Genomic DNA, 24,549 nt, shown 5'->3' on the forward strand with positions numbered 1-24,549 from the left:
GTGAGAGGTCAAAGCTGAACTCAGCAAGGAAAAGTGTTAGAACTCTCACATAAGCTCTGTGTAATATGATTGTCCGATGGAAGCCTTTGTAGAATACCCTGAATTATTTATGTCTTTCTTTACCATGTCATAAAATCCCATAATGTAAAAAAAATTAGTATGATATATTGCTTAATTGATTACATGGGACCTATACAAAACATTTAACCTGAAGTGTATTAGCTTTATATCTAATAGAGAATTAAGAAATCGTGAGTTGGAAGAAACACTTTCCCTAAAATGCAGGTCACTTTGTTTCGTACCATCCTAAGTCATCTATTCTGCAGGGCTACTTGCCAGTAAGAACTAAATAGTCATTCCAGAGTAATTTTTTATTAAGATTAGTTGGTGTTTAGGAAAAAAGTGCATATAATTCAAGTTTAATGGGGATATTTTTATTTTTCTTAAAGGAATTACCTACAGTTCTGCTTATTCATCAGATGGACGGGCATGAAGGTGCATGGACAATATTACCGTTAATGAGAGAGTAAGTGTAATGAGTGCTAGTTATCTTCAGAATATTTTGTAAACAAGAATATAAATATAATTACTCAGACCTCTTTTTTCAGAAGAGTTTTTGAATGAGAGTTGCAGCCTTATCTTTTCACTTTTTTACTCTATTTTTTTTCGTTTTCCAAAGCAATTTTCTGTTAAATTTCATTAAATAGAGAAAGCTATTTTAAATAAAACAATAATGTAATGTAACTGAACAAGTACCTTCTTCAAGTCTTTGTGGGTTTAAAAAATATTGGGGAAGTAAACTAGTCAAAAGAAATACCATTTTTAAATGTGTATTTTCCTATTTGGTCCCACTTGTCACAGCATAAGGTGTGAGGTATTTCAGAGGTTTCCTTTTACTTGGCTGAATGAAGTGATAAATAATTTTTTAAAAACAGATAATAATACCTGTTTGGGAGTTCTATCTTTTATTGCTTACAGTGCTTCTAAGAGGTGGTTTGCCTCTATAGTGAAAAGGTGTAGCTTTCAACATCTTTTTAGGAGCTTGTATGGCCAGTTTTCATCTTAGTATGGTCAGAGAAGACTGGTAATGTCAAATATCTTTTCTTCTTTGCTTGAGCAGATGGCTCCAAGGAAGACATGCTGCATTTAGACGTAGTAGTGTCAGGAAGCAATGATTCTTCTTCCAGAAAGTCCTAAAGCTCCATGATGCTAAAGGCTATCGTTTGCCTAAAACTTGCATTTGAAATTGATGCCAAAGGCTCTGCAGCCTCTTGAGGTTTAATTTAGTTAATATAATTTATTAAAGTTACCCAGAAGGATGCTTTTCCTTCTGCTTTCCATTGCTTTCCATGTGTGTAGAAACATCAAATTAGTGCTTGTATACTAGCTATCTTTGTGAAAAGAAGTAAAAGGAGAATTGAAGTAAATTGAAAAACTGGAAGATGATGCTCCATCTATCAATCATCTTTGTTTTTCCTTCTTAGCTACTGTTTCAATGACCTAGTGGTTCCTCTTCTCTGGATTATGTCTCAGTGACAGAGTTTTTGCAGACACAGCTCTTACAAGATAGCAAAACTCAGAAGCAAAAATACAAATGCTTATTTGTGTGATAAAGCAGAATAAAACTCTTCAGAAACCAGAAGAGGAATTTTAAGTAGAGATTTCCATCTTGAGAATTCTGGAATATGAATTTCCTTGTATCTACTATTTCACTTACCACTTTTGGCACAATTAAGACATGGAGTAGTATAGAAATACGTCGATGTTGTGAGGCTTGTACTGCTTAGTTTTCTCAGTGGACGGAAGAGGAGGAAGGGAGATCAGCCCGCTCTGTAGCAGCTGATGATGCTCAGAATTGTGATACAAGATGCATTCTTATCTGAAAACTGCTTTTAGAAGAATGGCTTTCTTCAGTTGTGTAGTTGTCAGCATTTCTAAGGAGGCCTCTAAACAGTTATGGCAATTACTAATTTTTAGTTCTTAGGCACAGGTTAAGTTGGACAAAATACTTTGTTTCAGAAGATGAAAAGTCTTCAGTCTTCACAGGGCACTGAATATACTGTACATATTTAAAAACATGAGGGGATCTGATACCCTTTCTATACTTGTTTAGCAAGTTCTAGAAGGAACAGCTAGGAAGTGTCTTTCCCAGCTGATTGTATCTTGTTTGCTTGCCTGGATGGCAAAGAGTTGCCCAGATTTCAGTGTTGAGTAGGCAACAAGTATATGCTTTTATGAATTAAAAAGATGAATGGATCGTGAGTTCTTCTGGCTATTATAGTTTAGCAGATTAAGTATCATAAGCAGAAAGCAGTGAATAATCAAATACCATTACAAGACACAGAGGAAGGGTAGCTTTATAGGAATATTGGCTGTCGTGGTTTAACCCCATCTGGAAACTAAGCCCCACACAGCCACTCGCTTACTCACCCCTGGTGGGGTGGAGAAGAGAATCGGAAGGGTAAAAGTGAGAAAACTTGTGGGTTGAGATGAAGACAGTTTAATAGGTAAAGCAAGAGCTGCACACACAAGCAAAGCAAAACAGGGAGTTCATTCATCACTTCCCATCAGCAGGCAGGTGTTCAGCCATCTCCAGGAGAGCAGGGCTCTGCCACGTATAACAGTTGCTTGGGCAGACAAACGCCATCGCTCCGAACCTCCCCGCCTTCCTTCTCCTTCCCCCAGCTTTATATGCTGAGCACGACGTCACACGGTGTGGGATATCCCTTGGGTCAGTTGGGGTCAGCTGTCACGGCTGTGTCCCCTCCCAACTCCTTGTGCACCCCCAGCCCACGCCCATTCACTGTGGTCCTTTTGATATATAATTCTAAGGCAGTAGTAAAAGTTTCTGTTTCTGTGTAAAGGAATAATTGATTGCAAAGTACTTATATTTGGGAATGTGGGTTGATCTATCATTCTGTTCATAAGCCAGTTTATTAGTAAAATGTTACTTTCCTTTTTTAGCTTCTCTGTTACCTATGGTAGGAACTCCTCATGGATATTCTTCTGTGAAGAAGATACAAGAATACAAGTTGTAAAGCTGCTAGAAACACTTGGAAGATTTGATGGGTCTAAGGTGAAATTAAAATTTAGATATTTAACTTTCTTTTGAATGTGCTTGAATGGGTTTTTAGATGAAACATGTGGAATCGTTTTAAGTCCAAAATTATAAATACAGAATGTTAGAATTCCTAGTTACGGAACAGTTTCTGTGGTCCAGAATTTAATTTTATAACACTGCCTGGATGGCTCAGAGCTCCAAACAATGGAAAAGATCTATGCAAACAGCTTAAAATAGGGAGATAGACTTCTGTTGCTGAGGCTAAGAGTGATCAAGGTATTTAACATGAAGCAGTATAAGCACCTGCCTAGCTGTTGAAGAACTGTTAAAATTGGTCAGAGAAAAAGGTTCCTTCTGTGGATAGTCTGAAAATGATGTAGCATCAGTAAAAAGATTAATATAGTCTGCTGTGTGGTCCCCTCTCCTCATTTTCCTGTCTGTCATCAGTTCTTATTATCATCAGACAGAATAACTGATTTTCGTTTGACTAACTCGCTCTGATCTAATATAGTAGGATATTTTATTTGCACTATGTTTCTGAACTGTCTTGGTGATAAGACAGGGTTTTTTTACCTGCTGGAAAATAAACAACAACCAGAAACCTCGTAGAACAAAAGAAAAACGAAGTCACCAAAGTACAAAGTAAATTTTGCAATGCAACTGACACGAAAGCTGTTAATGTTTAGAATTCTCAGTGTTCAGAAAAAAATTCAGCTTGAAGTCTGTCCTTTGTCTGGAATAAAAGAAGCCAAAATCTCCTGTGTGAAATAGGTTTTGCCTCTTTATTGTTACTTTGACTGAGTATTGAACTCTGCTTCAGGTCTCACTTCAGCATATTTACTTCTTTTGCAGGCACATGGCCTTGTCCTGTTTTCTTACATTTCTTTTCCCAAATGGTACTAATAATAATTCAGAAATCTTACAGTTTTAAGCACTGTCTTCAGAATGGCCGACTGACTATATTCAGATGTTTCAAATATCCATTTATTTCTGTTTCAGAAATATGTACTCCTAATTGATGTTTTCAGAATAGATACATTAAATTTTTTGTTCTAGATGCTGCCCTTATGCCAGTTTTAATCTCTTCTTTGCATTACATGTAAATTCTATTACAAAAGCAAATTATGTTCCAACCTGCATTAAAAGGAAAATAAAATGTTTCGCTTTTGTACATAGTAATCATCATCTTAATGTAACAGTCCATAACTGATTCCTTATGTGCAGTAAAGTCCACCAATCACAAAATTTAGAATGACTTAGTCCAGAATGAGCTCATTCATTATTCATTTTTAAATGTCAGCAGTCTGCATAATAGAAAGCTGATATACATTAATCACAATAAAAGGTCTACAGGGGGCATGTGAATAGTTGATGAATCTGCAGCTTTTCAGTCTTGATATATAGAAATTAGTAACAGAACTATTGAGACTGATATGAATGTAATATTGAGTGAAAACAGATGTGTGAAAGCATCATAAGAGCCTGTGGAGGAACGTTAAGAGAATGACCTGCATTGATAACCAAGGACATTATTGACTGCAGTAAAACTGAGAAATAGTGAGAAATATTTGATTTACATTCAGACCTCAAGGTAAGCACTCAGATGGAACATCAGGAAACACTTTTACTGTGAGGTTGACTGAGCATTGGCACAGGTTGCCCAAAGAGATTGTGGAGTCTCCATGCTTGGAGATAACTCGCAAGCTGTCTGGACGTGGTCCTGGGCAACCTGCCATATAGGTGGCCCTGCTTGAGCAGGGGAAGTTAGACCAGATGATCCCCAGAGGTCCCTTCCAAACTCAAACCCTCTGTGATTCTGTTTCAACAGCAGATAGATCCAACTTCTGCTTTCATAATGTAAGAAGGCAGCAAGGTTAAACCAAATTGTATGTGCCACTCCTCTTCTGTCAACCTGACAGCATGACAGACTACAGTCCCAAAGATATCTAGAATGAGTAAATCATTGCTGATGGGCAGCAATGACTTAGTAGCTGTTGAATCTTAAAGGGTATAAAAATCAGTCTAAAGAACAGTTTGTCTTTGAGAATCATAAGAACTTACAAGATGTTGTAGTAAGACACAGCGAGGATGTGACAGCTGAAAACTGCTGTCCTGTGTGTCAGACGTAAGTCTTGAACAGATGAATTCGGCACACTTGTCTTGGTGTTCGTGAGTAAGTGTATCAAGAGTGAGTGGGTGGAATCAACTTGATGAGCAAGTTAGGTGAAGTCACCTCTGCTCACCCTGAGGTCTGGTACTGAGTTTTGTTGCATCACGTTCCTTCAGCTATTAGTTTAAAGTGTTCTAAAGACTTTGGAGTGCCCTTACTAAAGATAGATGATTTTTGCCATTTTTGAAGCACAATATATTAACTGATCCAGTGGATGGTAGTTATCCATAATGCAATAAATAGAATTCTTTTTTTTAGTCTGCATTTTTGCCTATATACAATTTGATTACCATCATTCCTTAAGTTACTTTATAAGTAACTTAATTCACATGTAACTAATTTGGTCTTGTAAAGCCAGCCTGCACGGATTGACTTCTCCTACATATCAGTGTAGTAAGTAAACTATGTTATGATCAAATAAGCTTGGAGAGTACTGGCTATAATCTGGAATGCCTTCACTGTGATTCGAGGCTTAATATTGCCAGAAAAAATAGTATGTGAGAGCCTGAGGAGGGTATATGTATGGGTTTAATTTTCTGTGTTTTATAGAGAAAGGAAAGTAAGGTTGTTGGGTTTTTTTTTTAATCCATAGATTGTTTTGATGTAAAAATGAGCATGCAAAATTAAGATAAGTAATTATATATTTTTTTCACTCTGTAGCATAACAAAGTGGAGGTCCAGAAAAAAATTGTCTGCAGATGGTACTGTCATATTAAAATGTTACTATTTATTTACTGTTTCTGAAACAGAATAGTGTGCTTGTGTTAGGAATATTTTGAAGCCTTGGACACCCTAAACCAGCTAAAAAATGGTGTGCACTAATGATTCTAGTGAATTATTTCAGTTCTTCCAAGGCAATCATCTTCGTGCATAAAGATTAGTATGTTTGCCCATTTTCTTTTACCTCCCAATATTTTGTTTGGTTTTTAATCCTTCCAGTGAGCACTATTGAATCCTTCAAATAAAGGAAGGAGAAAACAGTGTGTGTTGTGATTGAAGGTATAAATCAAAGGCTGAGTAAGTAGGTACCATGTAGCAACTCCTATGAAGGTGGTTAAAAAAAATCCATGGGGAAAAATCTCCACCCTTATCTTCTCCATATATTGTGTAGTGTCAGTTTAACTTTATCTGTTTCCTCAGCAGCTGAACACCTGCCTCAGCCTCAGGAGGCACATGGGGACTATGGGAGCAAACAAGTTTTCAGCATTTGTGTTACCTTAAGAGGTCACTAGTCAAGTAAAAGATCTATTTAGTTTAGTTTTGTTGAGAGTATCTGATCAGAGAGGAGAAATGTGCAGAATTTGTCGGAAAAGCATTCAGCACCTCACACGAGTATATGTACATATGCATACCATGTGACACTTGCATCAGTCCCTCGGAGAGTCGGTGTTCCTGGCAGGGTGGCATCCCTTATCTCTGACTCATGGTTGCTTATATTGGTCCTGGCCATCCTTGCGGAGATGGTGTTCTTGAAGCAGGCAGCACCCCATAGCTTTGACTCGGCGTGTGTGGCAAGACAAGCACCCCTGGTAGCTCCTGAGGGCTGCCCTTTTATTGCCTTTTGAGGAGCCAGGTTGAGTCCTGGCTGGAAGCCAGGGGGGTTGCCAGGCTGGATGACCTCTGGGGCAGCTATGGTTGCACACACTTCTGCCAGGCTAAGCCAGTTGGTTTTGGCTGGAAGTGTCTCCTGGTGCATGCAGACCTCTCTTCTGATCCTGAGACACAGGATCCTCTTAGGGTTAGACTGGGGCTTTTTTTGACAGATGTTTTTACAGTACTTTTGAATAGTTTTCCTTTTGTCTTGAATTTTGTGTAGATTATTTATTTATCTCATGTGAAGTGTGCGAACTGTGCTAATACTTTGAAGGAATTTTTCATTGCTGCTGATAGCTGCCCCTTTAAAGTATGGGAAAAATCAGATATGGTAGGAAGTATGGAGAAAGAGAATCTTTTGTGAAAAAACAGTTGCCCTAACTTGGAATCTGTTTTACTGATGATATATGAGGAACAGATAAGTTTTCAGGAAAAGAAAAAGCCTGAATTAATGTCATAATGCAAAGAACTTCACAGTTTAAAGATTTAATATAACCATTAAGGTGATTCGGAATTGTGAATTCAGAAATGTGAATCAGAATTCATTGTTTGTACTTGTAGGCCTGAAAAGCTGTCTTTATATATATATTTTTAATTTTATATATATACATGTATTCTTTTTTCCCTTCATTGCAGTCCTTATTCTGCAAAAATTTGGGGATATACTGATTTTAGAAGTAGTATTTAAGTCTGTTTGTTGTTTTCAGGTACAGGAGAGTCAATAGTAGAATCATAGAACCATAGAAGTAGTAGTAAATTATTAAACACTGTTATTTAAAACTCTAATAATAATGCTACTAATTAATTTTTTAATTTACAAATGGATACTTAGGACCTTCTTCATTTAACTGTTTTGAAGATCAAGGTATTTAAAACATACTTGCTTTTTAAGTTTGCTAGTGTGAAAGAGGCTAGACAGATGCAAATTCAAAATGGATACATGTGAAGTTGCTGAATGCAATGAGTGTATTGTCTAGTCAGCAGTCAGTTTGGGTGGTCAAACACTGGAACAGGGTGCCCAGAGAGGTTGTGGAGTGCATTCAGAACATGACTGGACAGAGTCCTGGGCAACCTGCTCTGGCTGACCCTGCTTGAGCAGGGAGGTTGGACTAGATGATCTCAAGAGGGCCCTTCCAACCTCAAACCTTCTATGACTCTGGGAGTCAGTGCCTTTTGAACAGGTGGAATCCAGGGCACATGCTGTAGTTTGAAAATACAGTGTTTGAATTTGGAAAACTGACTTTAGTTTCATTTCTTACCAAGTACAATTTTTGTCCGTATTGTTGTGAACAATACACTTCCCTTGTTTTTGTTTTCAGGTTTGCTTTATTCAGCATGAATGCAGTCGTCACCTTCACTAAAAGGATGCTGTAGATGAACAAAATTGTTTCCTATATTCCTTTACAGGAGTGGTTTTTAGGTAAAGCATTATATGATGAAGAATCTACAATAATTCACCATTATGCCTTTGCTGAAAATCCTACAATCTTTAAATTTCCAGATTTTGCTGCTGGTTGGGCACTTAGCATTCCACTTGTTAACAAGTAAGAATTGAATTTTTAATCACTTCTTGTTTATTGATAGTAATTAAGAATGTTTAATTTATACAATATTTCTAGATGCTAATCTGTATTATTTTAATGCATTATAATTTCATATGGTTTAATGCTTTCTATAAAAGAGGAAGGTGTTCCTGAAGTACAGTGGAAGGTCTTATTGCAGATCATGTAGATACGCAAAGTGAAATTTAATTTTGAGCTGTCTTTGAATTGAAGCTGATTGCAGCTTAGCTATGGCAGACAGCTTGCATGTACTCAATCAGTGCAGGCTGGCCTCTCATGGATTTGGCTTCAGAGCCTACGCTGAGCTTTTGCTGCTGCCACCTATATTATTTGCATCCATGCTGATACATGTAAGTTTATATTACTCTGAGGATCTAAGGTGCATAGCAAGACATTTGACCAGGCACAGTAATGTACCGCTAGCTCTGGGTATGCCTGCATAGACTTGTGCTCCCACTGTAAACTTACCTAGAAAATATATCTTTGATAAAATGCCATTTCTTTCTTATTCTACACATTCCAAGCATAATTATTATAGATAAACATTTCAGAATTCATTAGTACACAAGGGTACAGAAATAGATTTCTGTATCATTGCTGTATGTGTGATTTATTTTGCTTCACTCTGCCTACCTAAAAGTTAATGTTGTGTTAATAGTTAATAGTCCTGAAAGGTCCGGTATGTGGGTCAGGGCAATCCTAAGCACAAATACAGGCTGGGTGATGAGTAGATCAAGAGCAGCCCTGCAGAAGAGGACTTGGGGGTGTTGGCTGATGAGAAGCTCAACATGACCCAGCAATGAGCACTCGCAGTCCAGAAAGCGAATCAAAAGAAGTGTGGCCAGCAGGTCAAGGGAAGTGATTCTCCCCCTCTACTCTGCTCTCGTGAGACCCCCACCTGCAGCGTTGCGTTCAGCTCTGGGGCCCCCAGCCCAAGAAGGACATGGACCTGTCGGAGCGAGTCAGAGGAGGGCCACAAAGATGACCAGGGAGCTGGAGCACCTCCCCTGGGAGGACAGGCTGAGAGAGTTGGGGTTGTTCAGCCTGGAGAAGAGAAGGCTCCGGGGAGACCTTATGGTAGGCTTCTAGTACTTAAAGGGGGCCTACAGGAAAGATGGGGAAGGACTCTTGATCAGGGAGTGTAGTGACAGGACAAGGGGCAACAGTTTCAAAGTGAAAGAGGGGAGATTTAGATGAGATATTAGGAAGAAGTTCTTCACTGTGAGGGTGGTGAGACACTGGCACAGGTTGCCCAGAGAAGCTGTGGCTGCCCCCTCCCTGGCAGTGTTCAAGGCCAGGCTGGATGTGGCTTTGAGCAACCTGGTCTGGTGGAACGTGTCCCTGCCCATGGCAGGGGGTTGGACTAGATGGTCTTCAAGGTCCCTTCCAACCCAGACCGTTCTATGATTCTATGAATAGTTAACCAGTACTAGTTGTTCAACTGGTTCCGTACCAGCAGTTTTATTCCTGGATCTCAGAGTGACTGCATTGCCCTCTAGAAGTATTTCTCATGCTGTAGTGACAACCTAGATATTTATTTCAGATTAGATGCTTAGTTTTTAAATGAGATTTGAAAAGTTCATTGATTTCAGAAGTTAAATGCATCTTGCTGTGGCAAAGATTGATGTTTTCATAAAATGAAGGTGCTTAAATAGTGTGCATTGGTATACACAAAAAGAGAATATTGTCTGAAGTTCGAGATGCTGATCAATACTGAGCTTCAAACGCACTACTGCTTTTAATCTATTGAAAATGTTGTGCCAGACTGTCCATCTACTCCAGATGAGAACTTTCTTATTGGGCAGGAAGTAGGTATCAAAATGTGTATGCTGGAAGCTGGTATTAACATCATCAGACATTGCTCGGATGGAAAAAAAAAATTGTCATGAAAAAGAAATGTAAATTGCTTCTTGGGATGATAAATACGGAACCGTGATCTATTATTTTTTTTCCCCTTGTACGATGGTCAATAATACCAGCCACACTTTGTTGCATAAACTAGTGATAGATTTTTTTAAATTTAATATGTTTTTTTGAATAAATATCTTCATCTTTAATTGTATAGGCTTGCAAAGAAGTTGAAAAGTGAACCACTCAAGTCAGACTTTACAATAGATTTAAAGCATGAGGTAAGCAGTGATGTGATGAAAGAAAGAATTGTCTCAAATTATATATTTGAATGTTGATAAATGTTAATGGAAGTAACATGTCGCAGACATTGCTAAAAAGGTCGACTGCAATGGCAAGTTTAATTTCTTTCCCTTTCTTTAGAATATTGCAATACTTTAAAACTATATTTTAAGCATAGAAGAATTCATTAATAAAATTGCATTCATATATAAATACATACATCGTTGTATATAGTAAGGTATCTTCTGAGGCTTGCTCTATAAAGAACGAGAGAGACTTCCATTTCATGAAGCATGAACAGTATCTCACATAGCAGCCAGCCTCACTCTCTTTCTAAATCAGACTCTAAGAGCTAAATATGGTGGAGTTTGGATTAAATAGTCTGAGGAACCTAACTGTTGTGTGAACAATCAACTCTGCAACTTGCAGCCTGGAAGTCTGGAAAGTTGTTTTTTGCCTCTGGTTTGCAACCATTTTAAAACGTAACCACTAGGTCTTTCAGAGAATGAGTTGAATGAAAGGAACATGAGAAGTAAGGCGTGGGAGGATCTGAAAGAACAGCAGTGCTAATTTTTCTGAAACTTTTTTATTTTTTCTGCCTTCAAAATGTTTGTGCAGGCCAGGGTTTTGTACTGTCACCAAAGTGAACTCCTGAACCAGGGTGGAAGGGGAAGATGAATTTTGAATTAACTTGCTGATTTTGGCCTGAAACTATAAGCGATGTTGAATTTGTTTTAGTTTTTTAAAAAACCTGAAAGTCAACTGTAAATTGTGGTTCCAGCCCAGAAAAAAACCCACCTCGCCTAAAACCACTGCTACTGTTACAGATCTTTATTCTGTAATGGTTATAAATCTCCTGATTTCCAACATAAATCTACAGTGTATTTATAGAGTATAAATTAGTAGCGTATTTAAATGAACTTGGTTTTGTGCCAACACTATTCTTTCACATAGTTTCCTCTCCTTGACTGATGTATTTCTCAAAAGCAGTTGGACCCCTCTCAGCTTTCATTTTGCTAGATGAAACAAGCCATTGTTAAGTTTTCTAAATCCAAGACCTTGGGCTTCACATTGTTAATCTTCTTTTTGTAAGTTACCTCAAAGGCATTCGTATATTCCCAGTATTCCAGTCTGCCTCAGCACTGACAAAGCCTCTAAACATAGTCGTATTAAAAAAAATCATTAGCAGACATTTCTTTTATGTGCCACAGATTGCTTAATGAAAAACCATCGATCACTCAAGGCAAAATTACTTCCATCCACTTCTTATTCTGTTAGCAGTTCTTTGCATATGTTTCATTTCAAATTTATTGCCATTGATAACCTACTTCAGCCCTGTAGTTATTCTTTCTGCACAGTCTCGTGTCTCCCTAGAGACAATTCCATTCCCCCTCATTTATTTTATAAATCACCATCTTCTCCTTAAGTCATTTTTATCTCTATGGCCTTCTTGTGTGAATCAAGATTGACAGCAAACCCAAGGATATAATTGGTGATCTTTAATCATTGTGTGTAATTTTTAAATTTATGAAGGGCGATAAAAGTTTTAAGAAATGTTTTAGTTTGACAGAGTCCTAATAACATGTGCCTCTAGTCTTCGGTATTTTGTTGTGCCGTGCATCAGGGTTTTTTTCAGCCTACTGCTTTCTTGTTCCTTGTATCAATAACATTGATATCCCTTTCCATTTGAAAGGCCTATCTTGCAAATAAAGGGGTTTTGTCATGCTGCTGCTCATTTGTAGATTGTTTTTTAGACTTTTTGTAAATGCACAATATATAGCATATTTCCTGATGCTTGTTCAAAACTGGAAGTGAATGATTATTTTTTTGAGTATCTAACATTAGTTTTGAACTAGGACTAAGGCTAACAATATTTTTTTCTTTTTATTGTAAATCCATTTTCCTTGTTTTATGTCTGTCATCCTGTTCTATAACCCAAAATGGCACTCTAACTTTGCTTCTGAAGTGCGATAGCTTCACACCAGTCTAAGGCTTTCTGTTCAAGATTTCATTATTCAGTGGGAAATCTTAGTACGTTATAAACTTTCATAAATAATTCATGTTATTGAGTTACGTATTGTTATATTAAGTTACAATTGTTAAATATTCTTTGTGCTGCAGGAGCGTTGCTTCTTTATTGGTTCATGTGATAGATATGAATTCTGAATAGCTGAATTCTGAATGAATGCAATCTTAAAATGTACTGGAAGCTCTTTAGAAATCCCATCCCTTGCTGTTACATAGTCTCCAAGCTACAAGGCAGGGTCAAGAACTACTTACATTCCGCAATGTGAGTGTGGTGACAAGGCAAAAAGATAACCTTGGAGATGTATGTGTGTTCATTGGCTGCTCCTTACCACAAGTGTGTATGTGTTACATGTCGCTTCCATACTCCTTCTCTACTCCAGGCACTGTCAACAGTATTTGCCTTAACTGCCACTCACGCTTATGCCTTTTCTTCCCTGTAGAGTGGCCTTTCCCTTTAGAACTGTGTTGAACTCATCCGTAATGCTAAGATTGTCTCTGTGTTCAGCAGCATTGCTAAACCAACAAATAAACAGAGCACTTAATAATGGTGAGGCTAAGAGGGATTAGAACTTGCAAACTACAAAACTGACAATTGAAAGAACCTGCAGCTGAGTTACAGTGGTTTAGCAAGTCACTGTCAGCTGAGCAGTAGTAGTGACCATGTTGTACTCACAGCTCCCAGTCATCTGCCCAGTTACAAGGAAAAATACAGTCATTGAAACTCTTTTCAGTGCAATCAAGCGAAGTGTTTTTACTTTGCTGTTGAGGTGGTCTAAGAGCACATGTGTAGTTGTGAGAGCCCAGCTACAATCAGCAACTTGCTCAAAAGTCATCAGTTAATTGTGTTGCAGTATGTGACTGTACCCTATCAGGAATCTTCCAGATCTGGAACCTTAAGTTACAAAAATATGATTATATTCTTAGGCTTGCCACCAGTTCTAACAGGGCCTGTAAAAAACTGGCACTTCTATTTTAGTCCCTCTAAGTTCCAGAAATGACTGTGTGCAGGCAGTTGGATTTTCTGAGGATGTTGAGACACTAAATGAGGTAGGCAGGAAAATAATAATCTGTAACTTAGAAGTCTGTAAGTGGTTTGGTGACTTGGGCTTGTCCAGACCATACTGAATGCTCTTTGTGCCAAGTTCTTCCTGAACACTGGGGAGAAGGAAATATTATGCCCTCTTAATAGCTTAACGATCACATTATTTGCTAAAAGAGGAGCTGAATTCTGGCCCTGGGCGGGGAGGTGGGGTGGTTAGGTGGGGTTAAAGCTTGCAGTTCCTGAGTAGGCATCAAACAGTGAAAAGAAGGCTCATTTTCATTGCCTTTGGTGTGTGCTGGGGCTGGTCCCATATTCCAGTGAGGCACTTAACTTGTTTTCCATGAAGGAGTCATTGTGAATATGTGTAAATAACATGGGAAACAAGAACTAGAACCCAAGACTGATTTTCCTCCCTTGGAGGAGTCCCATTCTCCCTGTGCATTAGTCAGGCTCCCCTTCACTACACTGTCTTCTTGGTTCTGTGAACCTTACTTTTTGCCCAGTAACTCAGTTTCATGAGGTAGCATGGAGGGTGTCTGGCCCAGAATATCTGTGGTTTGTTGGTGTAGGTGCCCTTTTGAAAACCAGAAGCTCTAACTTCTGAGTTAGGCAGAAACAAACCTAGAACCTGGATCTCTACATCTTCAGTATATGCTCAAACAGCTCTTTTCCAATGATGCCTTCACATCCTCAGGAGCGACTAAAGCATTCAGAATAGGGAGTGTGTGGCAGTGCAGCTGGGAAGCTCTGAATCCACATACTTTATGAGATGATATTTTCTGCCTTTCAGGTTTTTAAGAATTCATTTTGTTCTTACAAGTTTCTGAACAGTTTTACATGAAATTAAGTTAATCTTTTAACTGTCCTAATGTAGGCACCCAGTGTAAACTTTCCTGCCTGAATACTTAGTCTGGCAAAGTTACAAGCAGTGTGAAAGTATTGCAATAGAAATGTTGGGCAAGTCTAAGTGTTCTGGATGTGTCATGAAGGACAAATTGAAATACTATTATTTTTATTATTAATTGAATGTAAAGACAAAGGGTGGCTGGTTGTTTTTTTTAAATCTTCAGACATCACTGGTTGCTTCTTTTTTTTTCTGTGAATGTTTTGTTGTTGTGTTTAAAATGGACAAGAGTCTACTGTAGGATAGCATATCTATTACATTATCCTTCATTGCATTTTACAGCTTCTACGAGCTTCATTATTGATCTTGAGCATTTTCAGTTGTCATCAGAGAATGGATCTATTTTCAAAAGCTGAAAATTGCCATGTAGGGTGAAACAGGCCTAACTATTCCAAGTTACCAAAATAATTTTAAAAGCAACACAATAAGGATTTTTATTTATGTTAAAAGAAGGTGTAAATGTTGACTCTACCACTTCTTATAAAAGTTAAAGATGAGTTGTTTTGACATGCTTAAATATATGAAACTAATTGTAATTCTATGAAGCAAATTTTAAAACTTGTCTGTCTATAGAATTTATTTTCTAGCAAAACAGTTATATGTTGGCTCTAGAAATGTGAGGAAGAAGTAAGGTATGCAGCTAGTTAGTCAACTAAGGGACAAACCTTCTACAGCATCCCATACTTTTGAGTTTTCCTATTAGGTTTGTCATGTAACGTCATTTTTTTGCCCTGAGAATTTTTATCCAGTTTCATCACTGATATAAATGTTTTCTATTTTGATAGATTGCCCTATATATTTGGCAGAAAGGGGAAGGACCGCATCTTACTCCAGTGCCTGAGTTCTGCACAGATGATGTGAACTCGTATAATGTTGATCATTGTGCAACAACATTCAGTAATTTTCTTCCACTTTGCGTAAGTACTGTATTTTAAATACCGCTTGCTTAATATAGGTATAACTCTTACTAAAATGCATGATACTTGACTTCAAAAATCTCAGACCTTAAGAAAATATTTTTCATTGTGTTTTAAAAAAAAGAAGTCTGTTCTGGCATTTAATATTTTTGGATATGATTTCAGCCTTCCATGGCACAGGATATTTGCTGGCAAACAAACATTGCATATGCTTTAATGAGTCTTTCTGCCACAATGTTTGATCAGCACGTGATCTATAAAGTATTTCTCCTTACATTTCTGTGAGATAACTGAAGTATAGATAATCTTTCTTCATAGGTAGGAAGCTAAAACATGTTGAGGCTAAAGATAAAATGTAATATAGTATTTGGTGCATTAAATTACAACCCATCTCTTCTGCCTCTAGGAGAATACATTTATGATATTATGGGTTAAGTGTTGCTAAAGGCCAAAATGATCTGTGCTTCCAGGAGAGCAAAACTCTAGGTGCCAAAAAGGAAAACAAATAAAAGTGGTTAAATTATTTTATTACACTTGAGGAAATTTAAAGTTTCTAGTGTGTAGCATTTAAGCTTCTTTTTCCAAGTATGATACAGTTCAATATGTTCTCATCATGATTAATTTCAAAGAAATTAAGAAAACTTTTGGTTTTGGATGAATCGTTCTTAGATCAACAAGTTCTACTTCTTTCTCTTTTCCTAGTGATAGGTGTTTTAGTTCATGTTAGAATGCTACAGCAATGAAAAAAGTATTTCAATAATGTTATTTCAGGAATTTTAGACCACTGGTGACCTATTTTCAGGAGACAAAAATGTACTTTGTGGTGCATTGGTACACTATTCTACTTGATATACTATACAATGAAAAGGTATTTTTTGTTTTATTATATATATATGTATAGACATACAGATCCTGTAAAATGTTACAGGCAGAGCCTGCAATTAAAAGTTAATTTTTGTTCTGTTCATATAGGGAGAGCCAGTGAAAAAGGAAGATGTTTTTGTTGCTGTAAAAACATGTCGGAAATTTCATGGTGACAGAAGTAAGTTGTAGGTTGGTCAAGGTAGTAGTTCTATGCAATATGGTTTATGAAATGAGTATTTGAAAAACAAGCTGATATATGCTGTCTGTGTAGCTCTTGGGACTACATATTTGCAAAATCCACTTGGAAACATGAAAGGTTCAGGATTTAAACAGCTTATTCTTTAGGCAGAATTTATTTTGCTATTCAGAGTTCTTCAGGAGTGCTGTGAAACATCTAAGACGAAAAGTTGTCGTCATGTGATGTTTCATCATTAGTGATTGGTTAGCAAAAATATTGAAATTGAATATCTAAATTAAATACATATAGTTAGCTTATATTGTTGTAAACTGGAGCTGTTGCAATATTAATTAATATAGCAGCTATTAATATCCTTCAGTGTGTTTCCCCCAGCTAACCAGTTCACTTCAGTTGTGCAGCTGTATGGGGCTGATTTAGAAATTTGAGCAAGCTGAAAGGTCTCTCCCCTCCTTCTTCCTTTTGTCCTGCCCTCACCTCCAGTAAAAGATTGAGCAGCATATGCTGTCACGCTGCTTCTGCCTGTTGTCACCCTATGCAATTTTATGTGCACATGGGTTTTTTAATGCTTGGAATGGTAAATTTTGGTCTGCTGTAGAAATCTGATCGTCTGTAGTACTTTGTCCAAGCCATGGCCCAGATCAAGAGTCTCCCAAGCATGCAACACTATAGCTTGTTTCATCTGGAAATTGTCATATTATACAACTAATGATAGTCACCATGAAAATATGACCATGATATCCATGTAAAAACAACAAACAAAAAAACCTAGCACAGCCCAACAAGATACGTCCAGTGAGTATTAACTTCCTTCTCAGGGGCACAGAAAATAAAGACATGGAGACACGCAGCTTCAACTAGAACAGTAAGGCTCAGCTAAGTTGAGGTAGATCCAGTGCCTGCGAAACTTCAAAGGAAAAATTCCACATCCACTGATTTAACAGAAGACACTCCTCCTACTTGGTGCCACTTACCAGTCCATTCTAGTTTACTTGTAGACATTTTGTTAATAAGGAAATTCGGGAATGGGTTCATTTACCAGGAATTTTGTGTGCCCTTGAATACTTCAGGTACGTAATATTGTCACCATTAGGCTTAGTTTGTTCATAAGCATAATTTAAAGTGATTATTGTTAGCAAAAAAATTGAAAATGAAGTAACGGCTAGTAGTTGTACCAAATTTTGGGGGGGTTTTGCCACAGAGGCAAAAGCTGTCAGAGGACAGGATGAAGATAAAAGCTCTCTTCTTGACTAAGTCCCCCTTTGCTAATGCATCCAAAACTGTAGGTTCTGTCACTTCTAAATTTGGATTATTTGCCAGTTGCTGGGGTTTTTTTCTTCAAAATAAGATTTATGAATTTTTTTCTCAATATTACTGCGCTTGATGAAGGCACATTTCTAGTATTTTAATCACTTAATCATTAGGCCGTTTTTGAAGTAGCTTTTGACAAGACAAAATTGACTGTCCTGTAATTGGAGTTCACTGAAGAGTTCTCCTTTCTGGATCCATGTTTATTTTCTTAAATCAAAATTAAAACAAAAAACAACAAACCTAGAAAGTCAGAAAAGAACATAAGGCTTCAAAAAGATAGCATAAACATTCTTCAAGAAACACCTGTTGAAGACTGAGGAAAATTCTTGAACTTTCCTCACAGCTTCCAGTGTTATGCAATAGAGGATAATCTTACTCAAGATTTTGAAAGATTAATGGATGCCAGCTTCAGAGAGCTCTTTTTACCTGGTAAGTCATTTTTTATTGTATGCCAAAAACTACATTAGCACAACATTAAGGCTTGGAATTTGATGTGCAAAAGCAGCTAAATTTTACTTAAGAATTTACTTCAGATGCAACTCTCCTTGCACTTAGTATATATGGATATATAAGAAAATTTCAAGACTGCAAACATATGTCAAGGTTTTAGAAGTAGCACAAATAAAATATAATTAAGAGCTTAGAGCTGACCTGTAAATATCTCTGTAGTGCGGTATTAAATCTTCTGCGTGATCACAAGTATTAATACGTATTGATAAATATTTTCATCAAAAGCTGTTCTGAAATTTCATGTAGTTGTTCTTTGTTTAGAACATAGGAGTTGTTAGAAATGACGAAGTATTGTGGGATTCAGTTTAAAATAGGCATTAGTCTGAATAGTGACGCTTCTGTCAAAACAAGCGATGAAAAGTGAAAGACACTATAGCTGGGAGCCCCCTTGTTAGAGCATTTAACGGAGGTGAGACTCAGGTCCTTGCTTCAGTGAACTTTTTTTCCTTTACACAAAGAAGGGGGACTCCACCGAAGAAATTAAGAGTCGCAGCCTGTAATAATATAGAGTTGTGTATGTTAAAGACCTACTGAGGTTGATCCTTGGTTGGAGAAAGATAAAACAGCCTTTACAGGTGTGTCTCTTCTGACAGGTGAAGGTTGGAAGCATTTGGTATATCTGTGATGCTCCTATACTGGGGCTTTTGTTTAGGAAAGCTTTCTGGTTTTGTTCTTCTGAGAAACTTTTTTTAAATAGAACATTTCCACAAAATAAGAAAATAATTTCCTGCCTAATTGTTTTCTTTTTCTAGCTGGGGAAAAATAAAAAAGGTTTGCATGGCATTCTCTGCCAATTAGTGCCTGACCATGCAATGTTATATGGTGGAATATGACTTTTTATTACATAGAGGATGTAGAGTTATTGCATGGTGAAATTCCTGGCTTTGCTTTTAAAAACTCCCATAATGTTGTATGAACACATTTTTGGTACGTAATTCTCTATGGATTTTTGATGCAAAAATTGAGAGCAGTTTTAAGTTTCTTTAAAAACTTTTAAAAGCAGTATTGGCCATTGCACAATGCTACAGAAGTGAAGTTATATTTTTTTATAAATATTAAAGCATTTCCATTAGTGTGTTGAATTCCTATTACTCTGTCTTAACAGTTACCTTTCAATTCATTTTAGTGTTATCAAACTGATTATTGCTCAGTCAAGAATAATAAATCCTTCTAGTCTGTGTGTGATTAGAGTAGAGGAAAGTGAGCAAGGAGGTAGGCAGCAAACATCAAATTCAGTGATAGAAGATTCCAGCAAGGGGGTAAAACAAGTTGTTCATAAGCGTCGGAGTTATATAGCAGCAAAGGGAAGTTACATAAATATTTCCTCCATTTAAAGAACTGGTGGGTTGACTGTAGCTGGATGCCACGTGTCCACCAAAGCCACTCTGTTGAGGGGAGAGAAAATATAACAAAAGGCTCGTGGGTCAAGATAAGGACAGGGAGGTCACTCACAGGTTACCATCACAGGCAAACCAGAGTCGACTTGGGGGAATTAATTTAATTTATTGCAAATCAAATCAGAGTAGGATAATGAGAAAATAAAATCCAAATCTTCAAAACACGTTCCCTCACCCCTCCCTTCTTCCTGGCCTCACTCAGATTTCTCTGCCTCTTCCCCTCCCAGCGGTGCAGGGGGACGGGGAATGGGGGTTGCAGGCAGTTCATCACACCCTGCCGCTCCTTCCCCCTCAGGGGAGTACTCCTCACACTCTTCCCCTGCTCCAGCATGGGATCCCTCCCATGGCAGACAGTCCTCCATGACTTCCCCAACGTGGGTCTTTCCCATGGGCTGCAGTTCTTCATGAACTGTTCCAACATGGGTCCCTTCCACGGGGTGCAGTCCCTCAGGAACAAACTTTTCCAGTGTGGGTCCCCCATGGGGTCACAAGTCCTGCCAGCAAACCTGCTCCAGTGTGAGCTCCTCTCTCCATGGGTCCACAGGTCCTGCCAGGACCTTCAGGCATCTGCCTGCTCTGGCATGGGGTCCTCCATGGGCTGCAGGCAGATATCTGCCCCACTGTGGACCTCCATGAGCTGCAGGGGGACAGCCTGCCTCTCCATGGTCTTCACCACGGGCTGCAGGGGAATCTCTGCTCCTTCCCCTCCTTCACTGACGTTGGTGTCTTCAGCATTGTTTCTCTCACATATTCTCACTCCTCTCTCTGGCTGCAATTGCTGTGGCACAGGTTTTTTTTCCCCCTTCTTGAATATGGTATCACAGAGGCTCTACCACCACTGCTGATGGGCTCAGCCTTGGCCAGCAGTGGGTCCGTCTTGGAGCCAGCTGGTATTGGCTCTGTCGTGCATAGGGGAAGCTTCTAGCAGCTTCTCACAGAAGCCACCCATGTAGCTCTCCCCTGCTACCAAAACCTGGCCACACCAACCCGGTACAGCAGCAAACATCAAGTTAGGTGATGGATGATTCCAGCAAGTGGCTAAAATGAGTTGTTCACAAGCATCAGAGTTATATAGCAGCAAAGGGAAATTACATAAAAATTCCCTCCATTTAAAGAACTAGCTGCTACCAATGAGACCTACTGGGTGGTGTTTAAACAACATAAATCAGACAAATGATGATAGCAGAATGGACAGTGCTTCAGAGTCTTTGCTCATCTTAAGTCCTGACTACTTAATTTTTAAAATGGAAAAGAGATCATTATTGTAATTTGATAGTTCTCTGCCAAACACCTTGGAGGTGTTTGACTTTTTTTTTGGTGAAACCCATAATTTCTTCACTCGATGCAATTTAAACATTCATAGCATCATTATTAGAATTTTGTGTCATCAATTTTAAATGTTTATGTGAAATGGCAACTCATAAGAAAAGGATTGCTTTTGTAGAGAAGCATTAGTCCTCCCTTGAATAGAATCTCCATGGGATCACAAAATTGGTTGTATGATATTTATAAATGTGCTTCTGTGAGTGTGTCTCCAGACACAGGTGCTTTTGAGCATTACTGTGACATTGTCAGATATGATGTATATATGACACAAGTGTAGTATTTCAAAAGGTGCATTTGGTCTGTTTCTGATTCAGAATATTTGATACACTACAGTTGGATGTACTGTTTAAAAATGTGACAGTTTCAATACTGGAAGAACAATTGATCTCTCGTGGTGTTCACGCTGATGTGTGCTATAAAGTCTACCATAGCAAGTGTAAAAGTAATGAATTCCGTACTTTGGTTAACATAAGTGTAAACATCATAGATTTCAGTGTAATATTTTAAAAGAAATTTAGTATTATATAAATAAAACTACCCTGACTGGCTTTCATAAAAATGTAGAATTGTTTTCTCTAAATATTGTAGGAAAGAAAAAAGAATAAACATTTAGAGCCACGGTGCTGTATTTGAAACAGCGTTTTCATTACCATGCGAAGGAGTATGGTAATTAACAAAGTGCATAAATTTTGATCAAGTACTTATTTTAATCAAGTGACTTCTGTTTCAATGTCAACTATTGTTTTGCAGTCCCAGTTGTAAAGCAGACTTGGGAAAGAGAAGCTGCCCTTATTGAATACTACAGTGATTATGCAGACATCTCCATTCCTACTATAGATTTAGGCGTACCTAATACTGATAGAGGTGAGCTATTGACTGTTGTTGTCAGTTTTGCTAAATAATTGTCTAAGGATCCTGTCTTATGTATAATAGGTGTGTTTCATGTATAGTACATAATTTAGAAATTCCGTATTTCTATAGCACATTTATGCAGCCTAAACTAAGAGAATGCTTTTGCCACACAGGAAATGGATGGAGAGTAGAGTTCACCTGTGTAGGTAGAATGGTCTTTTAAGTAGAAACCTAAATACTGTGAGTATGAAAGCACAGTACACTTATACACTCCAAGAGACAAAAATTGGTGTTATTACTTGAGGTAAGGATAGTAACTCTTGAGTTATTGACAATCTTGAATAAGATGATCAGTAGTAGCAGAAGTCATAGATTTATTTCAGAAGACCTCAGCCAGTGCCAACTGGTTATTAAGCAGAAACTACTTGCTGTATGGTATTCAGATATCCTATGCTTGTGCCTAGTATGTCTTGATTTAAGCCTGAAAACTGAACATTTAGGTTGGAAGATTGTTTTATGACAAATAATGTTGTTTTAGGCTATGGATATGATGGCTTCTGTGAGCTGATTAATTTTAGGGTTTTTTCTTTCATTTGATCTGTTGTTCTTAGACTTACAGTCTCTGCCACAGTCTGTTACCTTCTGAATTAGAGGTGTCCAAGCTGTGGTCTATTAGCTTTATCTGGCCCACTAGGTCAGTTGTTCTGATCTCTGGATTATTTCCAGCTTTCCAGCTGCCCTTTTTTTTGTCCTCCACAGGGTCTATTAGAGGCAGAGAGTAAGCAAGGATTTCCATTTGCACAGGTGCATTGTGACATGTGCAACCAGTGAGTGTTTTCAGGAGGCAGCAGACCTACTGGGCATGTGTGGGTCATTTGTAGAAGCCGTGCTCAGTATTTCTAGTCACACCACGGGGAAGGGACTGAACTTTGGCCTTTGAGCGTTGCCATGGGGACCAGTGGGACCAGTGGGCTACTGGCGTTCTAAACGAAACAAATTGTGCTGAATTTGCTCTTATACTATTTTTGTCCATCTTTCGTGATGCACTATGATATAGAAATCTTGGGTTTAATTTAGTAAATGTTTGTGTATCAGTCTGCATTAAGTTCATGTTTTCACAAAATCAGCAAAGCCAGGAATTCCTTCATTTCTTAAGCACGGTTACTGCATTCTCTCAAAAAAACCCCAATTTTAACGGGAAGTTGCTTCAAATATAGTATCCTATCCTTATTTTTTAATGTTCAGTGATTGTAATATTGACAGCGATAATTGCTTTAGACAATCACCTGTAATCTAGATGAATGCTGTTTGCAGTTCAATTTTTCAGAGATCTAAAGAAGATCCAATAGAAGTCTGAAACTTATTGTTTCTCTTGTCATGGTATTTCACTTCTTGACTCCTAGTAAAGGGTGTTTTACCTCTCAACTTCGTTATAGCCATTAAGACCTTTCCTTGGAGGAAGTTACCAGGACCTGAGTTGCTGATGATGACTATGGTAGATTAATGTAGACTTAAGTATTTGTATAAAAGCAATGGACCTGCCCAATGCATCACAAAATGCTATGAAAATATCATGGAGTATTTTGCAGAACACACTTCTATCATAGTCTGCTCATTTTACTGTTTTCAAAATTAAGAGTAGCAGTTTGCCAGGTATTGTCCAACAGCTTAACAGGATAGCTGGAATAAAGTTTATTTTTCAGATTTCTATAATTCAAAGAATTTCCATACTTCAACATCCAACATACAAAAGTATGTTCCTGCATAGAAAGCAATGGTTATATTGGAACAATTTGTACAAATACCATTCAGCGAAATGAAGGGTGTAATTTAAACTTGCATCTCAAATATTTTGCTGATCATTTCCAAAATGTTTTGCATAGTGCAGTAAAATATTTGTTTCATTTATGAATAATTGTTTATTTTGTTTATTACAAAAATCTCATTTTATTTAAATGTATATTCTGTTATTTCTCTTCCTTTAGGTCACTGTGGGAAAACTTTTGCCATTTTGGAAAGGTTTTTGAATCATAGCTCTCCCAGAACTCCTTGGTTAGTCGTAGTGGATGATGACACACTGATAAGGTATACATTGTAGTACTTTAGGAATTATCACTGTTCATATCAATAGAAACTTTGGCAATATTCACCTCTTCTTCTGTATTTAAGAGATACAGCTGTTTTATTAGTTACGTGGCTTTATATTCCTTTAAGGAAAAAAAATTGTTACTTTCCTTCAGCATTCCTTGACTGATGTTAAAAACAACATAATCTTGTAACTTGATAAAAACTATGCATATTAGTGTTGTTATGTAGTCGTATAGCGTGAATATCATTACGCATTGTGATTCTTAAGTATAGATATGTCTGAGCTGCTTGGTTTTAGTCATTTGCTAATACACTTTCTAAGATGTATTCCTCACATAAATGTGTCAGAAGAAAGGTTCCATAAGCTAGGGTCAGTTGTAGAGTTGTCTGAGGACTTGCCTTTATTAGAAAATCAGATCCTATTTGCATGAAATCTGACACTGCAGTGGAAGTGAAATAAGGCACAGTGATCAACCAGCAAGATCCTGTGGGCATGAACATGACAATAAGTCGTTCAAGACAATACTTTACATTAAGTCATGTGACAGAAGAATTTAGAAGTGTATAACTGTAGATAAAGCAGTATTTGTATAACTAA

General features: G+C 37.6%; 1 protein-coding gene across 1 annotated transcript in view; it reads left to right on the forward strand.

The window, feature by feature from the left end:
* B3GLCT (beta 3-glucosyltransferase) overlaps positions 1-24,549 on the forward strand; it is a 64,098-nt gene that overhangs the window by 33,319 nt on the left and 6,230 nt on the right. The window contains exons 5-12 of the mRNA XM_086481862.1: positions 450-526; positions 2,965-3,076; positions 8,232-8,368; positions 10,452-10,515; positions 15,276-15,407; positions 16,380-16,449; positions 21,762-21,875; positions 23,849-23,948. Of these exons, the coding sequence (XP_086337988.1) occupies positions 450-526; positions 2,965-3,076; positions 8,232-8,368; positions 10,452-10,515; positions 15,276-15,407; positions 16,380-16,449; positions 21,762-21,875; positions 23,849-23,948 (806 nt within the window). The remainder of the gene's footprint in view (positions 1-449; positions 527-2,964; positions 3,077-8,231; positions 8,369-10,451; positions 10,516-15,275; positions 15,408-16,379; positions 16,450-21,761; positions 21,876-23,848; positions 23,949-24,549) is intronic.

Source organism: Leptosomus discolor, chromosome 1, assembly GCF_034619465.1.
Source record: "Leptosomus discolor isolate bLepDis1 chromosome 1, bLepDis1.hap2, whole genome shotgun sequence".
Taxonomy (NCBI): Eukaryota; Metazoa; Chordata; class Aves; order Leptosomiformes; family Leptosomidae; genus Leptosomus; species Leptosomus discolor.